Below are 8,790 nucleotides of genomic sequence, written 5' to 3'. Positions count from 1 at the left end.
TCATGGAGCCGTGTCCCAGGAGGATATAAATGTCCAAAATTCACTGTCTGCTCCATGGAAGCAGAAAAAAGAGGATCCGGGAAATTCTAGATGAGTCAACCAGCCTCAATACCCGGAAACCTGCTGGAACAAATTACCACCAAGCGGCAAACACTGACAGGGCAGTGCTGGGGCTGAGAACACAGATTTAGCTGGAACTTGTGTCAAACCATCCTCATTTTCTCTTCATTAGGGTGGCAGACTGGGTACCACAGGGAAAGCGGGAGTGATGCTATCTTTGTGCTGCCTTACATGACATTCTCATAAGCAAATGAGGAAATGGGAAATTCTGCCACTGTGGGTGGACAAATTCTCAAGAAGCTCTATCCCATGAGCAGTTATCAATAGCTTGTGCAGCAGACACATCCAACAGAGATTTTCTGGGGAAGCCAGGCTCATATGAAATCAAGATGCTATTGAAAGAGGATGTAAGGGCTGTTTGGGTGGGGGATTAGAAACTGAATTCACCCTGATGACCTAGAGAAATGAGCAAAAATTTCCTGAAAGAATGACTGATGGAAAAGAATTGGGTGTGTTCAGGAAAAATGAGGAAAGTCTTCAGAATGGGAAAAAACCTCAGTATGAAGCAAACAGTGAGAAGTGTTTAGGGTTCTGCCCTGTTGCCTATGTCAGTTCATCTGTCCTGTAAACCTTGATGTGCCCATGGACACAGCATCCTCACTGCTGAGGGGATGTTCCTTTCTGCAGCCCTGCATGGGGTCTGGGGTTGAATGCCCCTTTCTGCCCTTTCCAGGGACTGCTGGCAGGATGGAGCCACCAGGGTATGGGGTGACCCATGCCAAAGGAAGGCATGGATGTCCCAGCAGGAAAGGGGTGCATGTGGGCCAAGGAGAGTCCTTATGGGCAATGTGGGCACTTTGTCCCTTGGCTGGAAGAGTGGGGAATGTGGAGGCTGACACATAGTGAGAGATGAAGAGGAGGAGAAAGAACTTCAGGAAACCTTCCTGTGCACACAGAGGCAGCTCACCCAGGGGTGGGAGCTCAAGTCAAAAATAATTCTGTGCTGTGCAAAAACAGCAGGGAAATTACCACTGAGGCTGCACCTTGTGTGCTTCCTTCACGCATCCCACGGAGCAGCCATGGCCAGTGTGCTGGAGTGAAGAGGATTGGCAGGGTCTGACCCTGGCAAGAGCTGCCAGCCCAATGAGGTCACACTGTGTGCAGGACAGAGCTTGTCCCCACTCCCTGCTGAGGCCAGGCTGTGGGGAGATCCTGTAGGAACAGCTTTTGTTTCCAGGCAGGTACTGATAAGCAGCAGGGTGCTTGGGCAGAGCCGGGAGGTGTGTGTGAAATGGAACAGGATGTCGAAGCAATTTCGTCTCTGTGGGCTGTTCTAGGAAAGTCCCTTTAGTAGAGGTAAGTAAAAGCTTTAATAGAGCGACCAGCACTCGGCTGTGTCAGAGATGACTGTGAGGGCTCAGCACACTGTGGGTCGTGATTTGAGTTGTGTTGCCATGACGTAGCAGGCACTGGTTTCCATCACAGCCAGGTTTTGAAGGCAGGGACCTGTTCCCACACCAGGAACCACGTATGCCACTGTATCCCCACTGAGCAGTGTGCCACAAGGGCAGTGTTTTAGCCCCTGGGGTGGGGAGTGTGGGGAGTGGTGCCTGTCCTGTGGGGAGGATGCCTTGTGTCAGCAGGCTCGAGGAGGAAGAACTGGGCTGAAACCACAGATCCTTGTTTGGGTGAATATGAGAGTGTCTCCAGGGGGCTTCTCCTCCTTAAAATAGCTGGAGATGTTTAACACGGGCATGCCCTAGATATAAAAGGAAGGTGTCAAAACCTTTAGGTCTTTCCTGCATTCAACTTATCAAGGTAAATCTTGGATAATAACACAGAAGGGGTCAAGTGGACGGGCAGATGCTGCAGAGTGGGGGCTCCATGCTTGTCACTGTGATGTTGGCTGGGTCCCCATGCCAGGCTTGGCCATGGTGCCAGCTGTGAGGCCAACCCTTTCCCTATTTAGCTCCACCTTCAGCACCATGAGTTTTGTGGCCCTGAAGACCCCTTTGTGGCAGGATATATGAAGGGGTTTTCTGTAGTGAACCTATAGACATGAGAGCCCCAGGGAAAGGAGTGATAGGAGGCTGTAAAGATCTGCTGCTTCATCTCTTCCTCCTCATGCACCAGCCCTGAGCCAGGGATGTCCCCCAGCTCCTTTCTGTGAACATTGAAAACACTGGTGGGATGATCCCTCCTTCACTGCCCTGTTTGTAGTTCACTGCCCCAGCCCAAGCAGGACCCAATGAACCCATGACAAGGGTCTTGGCAAGGGGGTGGCTCAGGGCCTATCCATAGGTTAGGGCTTTCTCCATAAGCCTCCTGTAGGCCTTGGCTTGGCTTCTCTGCTTCCAAGCACTTTCTGTCCTTCCAGTCCTGCTCCAGATGATGGCATCAAGGTGTAATTGAGAGTGGAAGGATCCACAAAGAAGGAAAATGTGGAAGCTGAAGGTTTGCTCTGCCCTGGGATCTCCTGAGGTCTCCTGTCACTGCTGTCACAGGAGGTGCAGGGCACCTTGTGAAGGTGTTACAGGACTCTTGGTACAAAGGACTTGCTGACTTTTCCCTTCCAGCAGCAAACATCAGAGCCTGCCTGCCAGGCTGTAGTTCCTGGGATTTACCTACATGGACAGCCTGGAGTTAAACCTGCATTATCAAGATCTTTCTCAAACTCAAGTCCTGTTATCATTTGACATCTTATCTAACCTGCTTTCCATCCTGCATTGCTCTCCATGGGATCTCCTGGGGGACCTGCACCCCGAGAGAGGTGAGCTGGGAGGCAAGGGCAGCATGCGGCCCCAGCCCTGCTGTTTATACCTTGCCTGGGTGCTCTCAGCTCAGAGTACACCTCATCTCTTTTGGTTTTATGCACTATGCTGTCCTCCCCAACTTTCCACCCTGAAGTTTCATGTTAGGCCTTTTTCTGCTCAAATTGGCTGAAAATAGGTAAAAATAGCCCATGGTTGGTGGCAGCTACTGAGATAGATAAGGTTATCTGGAGCTTTATCAGCTGCTGAGTCCTGCATTTTCGATGGGTTTCACTTTCATTGTTCCTAAGCCGGGCAAATCTCTCTTAAATTCTCCCCACTGCCATGAATGTGATGGGTGTGGGCAGCCTGGCAGGAGGTTTTGTTTCCAGTCTTTCTGCCTATGGACAGAGCAGCATTGTGGCTTTTCGAGGTCAGGGGTTCATGTACATATATTGAGGAAATCCGCTTTGTCCTTACTTTAGGAGACATTTCACCTGGCCAAGACCTGGTGCAGTGTCAGCAGAGACTGTTGACCCAGAGATTTGCATGGGGTGGTGCTGCTCATGCAGGACCAAAGGTTCCCCTCTCCAAGCACAAAAACATTGTTGTACAAGGAGGAAAAGTATTGGGAAAAGGCAATTGCACATGTGCATTCAGAAGCTGCAAGCTTGACTTGCAAGCTTGGTCACTACCCCTTCCCCAGCTTCAAGTGGAACTATGAGCATGTGGCAGAACATTTTTGCAGTGAAGATTGAAGAAATGCACGTAACAGATCCGTGGACACTTCTGGAGGATGATGCCCTGCAGGTGCAGGCCTGCAAGCCTGGCTGGAAGGAGTTTATGCCGCGCCGTGCTCTTGGGAGGTAGGAGGCTGCTTACAGACCCTGTTGGAGGGGGATCAGGGTTGATGGGTTGCCATGTGGACCTTTTCCTTTTTCAAAATTTGCTTGCAGGAAATGGGGTTTTGAGAAAAAGGGGGAGTTTGGAGGTCGATGAGGCTGTGAAGGGTTTCTTCATTTTTGTTTGAATCTCGGTGGGTTATTGCCAAACTGGAAAACATGATATTTGGAGGGGAGAATAGTTCAGCAGGTCCAAAAGGCAGCTGCTATTTGGCCAGAATTTCTCCGTGTCATTGTTAAGATGAAAAGAGCTCCTTCAGCAAGTAGAAGGAGTTATATCTCACTAGAACCAAATCTTCTGGGTTTGCACGCAGGGGGTGAGGAGAGGGAGAACCACTGTGTTCTGGGACATGGGGTGATGCCTCAGCAGCCCCTGCACCTGCACCAGGCTGCAGGGCCTTGGGCAGAGGGAGTCTGTGGCTCTGCATTGCTCATGGGAAGCCCCATCCCAAACACTTCCACCCTGGGCATTGCTCAGACACCTTGCCTGAGTGGCAGCAAATGAAGACCTTGGTTGCCAGCCCCAATACAGATTGTGCAAGATGAAGAGCTGTGGGCTGCACACCTTTTGGCTCCTCAAGATATCTTTGCGCCTGCCCTGCACCCTCCACCCACACTTTCCTTCTGTTTTGCTTTTTATTGTCTTACCCAGTCTTGGGCTTGATGCTGGCTTTCTGCTGAGCTGTGATGAGCCAGCACAGGTGAGAGGATGGAGTCTCCCAAATAGGGACCTGATGCTACCCACCCCAAGGGCCCCTGCTTTTGGCGGTGGGGCCAGGATCCCAAAGATAGCCTGGCTTCTGAAATATTTAATGCTGGGGCCAGCCCTCAGCTCACATCTATGGTGAATTTCCCAGACAGGCATCATGCTGTCAGGGGTAGGACAGTTTGGTGTAAAGCTTGCTTGCCTGAGTGAAGTTAGTCCATAGTTGGTGTTAACCCTCGTCCCTACTGACTGTGCTGAAAGCCTCTAGCTCAGCATGGGGCACCTGGGATGAGCTGGTGTCCTCTTTGCCCTGACAGGTTTCAGTGCTCCCAGTGCTTTTATAACTGGTCTTCTGCCAAAGTGCACATCGTGTTCCACATGTACCACGGCCCAGGCTGGGGCACCGTGTGGATGCGGATCTTTCGCCAGAAGTGCAGGCGCTGCCCTAACTCACGGCTGGAGGATCCTCAGTTCAGCCCGGACACTGTGGAGACAATTCTGCACAACCTGGTGATAAAGATCCTCCAATATTTCTACAAGAAGCCTGTACAGCCCTCTGACCTCCTGGAAGTCGTGGTGGATAGACCAGTGACAGGGCCACACGACCGTGCCCACTGCGAGGCCTGCGAGCTCGGCATTTGCAACAGGTCACAGAGGGCCCCGGCGCTGGATGCCTGGAAGCTCTTGATGGGTGAGGACAAGGCCAGGATGCACAGCAGCAAGCCATGGCTGGCCTGGCCTTCAGATATCTGGAGGTCCTTAACAAATACAGGGGAGGCTGAAATCCATCACACGGAGCCATGGTCATCCCTGGGTTCAGATGACAGCAAGCCCTTGGTTGGTGTGGACAAGGCCAGGACCCATCGCACTAAGTTGAAGGCAGCCCCAACACAAGTTGCCCGGAGTAAAACAAAAACCACGACATCTCAGACCCTGAAACACCAGGGCTTAAGGCCCCATGAAGCCTCGACCCACCACCCCTCACCCTCCAACAGCAACTCAAGGCCCCATGAAGCCTCGGCCCACCACCCCTCACCCTCCAACAGGAACTTCTCCTGGAAATGGTGCTGCTGCATTGGCAGTTCTTTGCTCGGTGTTTTGGCACTGATCATCTTCGTTGTGCTTTATTTGACCATCATGTAGAGGGACCTGGAGATCACAGAGAGGAGCTGGGGTGATGGATAGGGAAACTGATGAACTGCCTGGAAAATTGGATACCCAAGGCCAGCCCTTGCTCTTGGCTCAGCAAGCTCCCCAGCTCCTGGTGGCATGGGATGCCTCAGCCAGGCACCTTACCCAACAGCCTCTGGAAGACTGATGGGCCTGGTGGATTCTTATGAGACATATTCTGTATGAGGATGAATCTCCCAGCTACCCCATGCACAGGATGAGGTTTATTACTTGCAGGAACAAAACAATCTCCTTCTCCTCAGCCCAGGAATGCATTTGTGCTTTTTAATGTCTCAAAAGCCTTTTCTAGGTGTGTGTGGGCATCTTGAAGGGAAGCTTGGGGCTGTTTTTATCTCCCAGGGTGCTCTGCTTTCAGAGAAGCACATGCCCAGTCTGTCCTGCTTTGGCCAGCTGTCTGGGTACCCTGCAGAGGGAGCAAAGGGTGCCAAACTTGGCAAGTGCAAGAAGGTTGTGGCAGCAAGTCCAAAGTCTAGGCCCCAGTTATGCAGAAATTGCAAATATTGGGCTACAAAGAGGAAGATGCAGACTCTTGCCTTCTGCTACTTCACCCTTCAGGGCTTTAGGGACCTGGTGGGTGACATAAGGCTGGGAGGAAACGTGCTGTCCCCATGCAGCCAAACACCCTGACTCTCACCTTCCCTGCAGGGCAACTGGGCTCCTGCAGAACTTACCCGTGGGCACAGCATGTCCTGTGGCCTCAACTCATTTCAGCTGGATGGAGAAAATGTTCTTCTTGGTAGCTGTTACTGCACTGTACTTTAGATTTAATATGGGAATAATAATTTTGCTAGCACACTGATGTTTTAGTAATTGCAAGTAGTGCTTACTCTAAGTCCAGGACTTTTCTGTTTCCTGTGCTCTGCCAGTGGAGCAGGTGCACAGGGAGCTGGGAGGGAGCAGGGCCAGGACAGCTGACCAGAACTGGCCCAAGGGACTTTGCACACCATAGATCATGCTGCTCAGTGGATGAACTGGAGGAGTTGGCTGGGATGGGCTGATTGCTCTGGGGGATGGGCTGGACATCGGTCAGAGGGTGATGAGCAACTGTAGTGTGCATTTCTTGTCTTTATTATGTCTCTCTCTATCTCTCTGTTCATGCTTGTTATTATTATTAATATTTACTTTATTTCAATTATCAATTGAAATATTGTTCTTATCTCAATTCACAGACTTTACCCTCTTCCAATTCTCCACCCCATCCTGCTGGGGCAGGGTGGTTTGACTGAGTGAGAGGTTGTGCTGTACTTAGTTACTGGCTGAGCTTAAACCACAGCAACGTGAATAAACTTTTGAAATAGCCTGTAGCCTGCACATCACAAGCCTCAAACACAACCATGGTTACCAAGGTCTGTCTTTTCCAGGACCCTGGGGTGAGCAAGTGGTGGTGGGGGGCCAAGGTGTGCCCTGTGAGAGAGAGCATTGTGAGGGCTGTCACCTGGGAGTGCACTGGTGACACCAGGGATGGGATGCCATGGGAAATCCATCTCCATGGGGCCACAGGAGAATCCAGGAGATGCAGCCATGCTGCTTACCTGAGTAGCAGAGTTGAATTGACAACCTCCAAACAACTTTGGGTACTGAAATTGATTTTAGGCTTGTCTGCCAAATTAGTCCAACAAGAAGCAGACCTGCAGAACCACTGAGGCAGCTGTATCCGTCCTCTCCTTGCTTTGCAAATTATTTGATGCTGAAGATGGGTATGATATTAAAGATTTTGTGACTGAATTAGTGGAAGAATGATGGACCAAAGGAAAAAAATTAACCAAACTCAGTGTGGCTCACACAGCACAATCCCTGGCTGTGCAGCTTCCCAGGTGCTGTCCTCTCCTCCCTGCTGTACCTTGAAGGGCCCTTTATGCTGCTTTTTCTGCTACTGCAAGATTTGTCTTTATTCTCAGCTAGGCAACCTGCAGGCTATTGGTTAAAAAATACATATAACAAGAAATTGGTTAAAAAAATAAATATAACAAGAAAAGACTGTGTGGTCCAGACGCCATGTGGATTTGGTTTCTTAAGTGCTCTAACCTGCCTCTGTCCCACCAACCCGTCTCTTCAGCAGCGCCTTCTCTGCAGCCGCAGCAGCCCTGGCCATGGAGCCACCAGATGGAGCTGCAGGTCTCCGGCACTGCTCCGGGAACCACTGGGACCAGTGACCCGCCAGCCCTGGGAGGGGACAGCATTCCCCGCATGGGGGATGCCCTCCCTCCCTCCTGTTTCTGTGGCCAGCTGCTGCCCTGTAGCACGGTCCCCCCAGAGCCCACCCTGAGTGTGTCCGGGGCTGGTCTGTGGCTGAGTGGCTCTGATGAGTGCTCTGCTGTGCTCGGATGAGGCTGATCTGCAGCCCGGGCCAGCTTCCTTCCCTCCTAGGCTGCGAGCAGCCCGCCCCTCCCCGACAGCAAAGATACGGCCGAGTTTCCTGCTGCCATTGCCCACAGCCCTCTCTTTCCATGCTGAGGATTTCCCAGCCCTAGGGACCGTGTCCGGGCTGTCTGTGCCTCCCCAGCCACCCAGATGCCGAGGGGAAACTCCCTCCCCTCTGCCTGAGATGCCAGCTCTGGTGGAGACTACATCCCTGCAGGGGTCCCTGTTTTCCTGCTTGAGCCTCTCTGCTCTTTTACAAGGGCAGACCCACTTCTTGCTCCCCTGCAAGTCTTTTACACATCTCCTGTGCTCCCCCATCCATGGCCCTGTGTGAATATTCTCCTTTTCCCCTGGTCCCCTCCTCGCTGCTGCCTTCTTGCCTGCCTGTGTCCTCATCCTGTGCAAGCATGTCCCCTCCCTCATGCAGCCCCTTCATCTCCTCCCCAGTCCTCAGAGCCACCTGTACATGCATGGGCTTCTCAGCCATGGCCTCGTTTTTGGGGTTCTTTCCAGGATACCCCTTTCCAACATGCAGTTGTGACCATTACTAGTTTCTGAGCAAACGGCCTTAAAATTCTTCTTTCTGGGGCTCCTGGCACTTTTGGGTACAGAGCAAGCACTCCTGGCCTGACTGTCATGGGGCAGTGAGCCCATCCCAGAGGATGAAGGAAGAAGGATGCTCTCTCTGTGCAGGTCCTGTCTGCCTCCCCCAGTCTGTCTGAGATTGGGCTCTGCTACAGCCAGCTCTCAGCTCATGCCTGGCACTCGCAGCCAGGGACAGCAAAACTTCACCCAGGGATGTTTTGCTGCCTTTTCACCA

At 51.9% G+C, this 8,790-nt stretch overlaps 1 protein-coding gene across 1 annotated transcript; it reads left to right on the top strand.

Annotated features, from left to right (window-relative positions):
• The first annotated feature begins 3,242 nt into the window (after positions 1-3,242).
• LOC141730067 (receptor-transporting protein 2-like) lies at positions 3,243-7,737 on the top strand. Its single transcript, XM_074546702.1, has 2 exons — positions 3,243-3,676; positions 4,736-7,737. The coding sequence occupies exons 1-2, from the start codon at positions 3,531-3,533 to the stop codon at positions 5,559-5,561; spliced, it is 972 nt and encodes a 323-aa protein (XP_074402803.1). The 5' UTR covers positions 3,243-3,530; the 3' UTR covers positions 5,562-7,737.
• Positions 7,738-8,790: the final 1,053 nt, after the last annotated feature.

The sequence above is a fragment of the Zonotrichia albicollis genome, chromosome 9 (genome assembly GCF_047830755.1).
Source record: "Zonotrichia albicollis isolate bZonAlb1 chromosome 9, bZonAlb1.hap1, whole genome shotgun sequence".
NCBI classification, from domain to species: domain Eukaryota; kingdom Metazoa; phylum Chordata; class Aves; order Passeriformes; family Passerellidae; genus Zonotrichia; species Zonotrichia albicollis.
Note: the sequence above shows the minus strand (reverse complement) of the source record. Positions and strands in the feature narration are given on the sequence as shown.

Excerpts from the sequence above, each read along its gene's own strand:
- LOC141730067 (XM_074546702.1), top strand. The coding sequence starts at position 3,531 with ATGAGCATGTGGCAGAACATTTTTGCAGTGAAGATTGAAGAAATGCAC. Across the intron at positions 3,677-4,735 it reads CCGCGCCGTGCTCTTGGGAG|GTTTCAGTGCTCCCAGTGCT; the intron begins GTAGGAGGCTGC and ends TTGCCCTGACAG.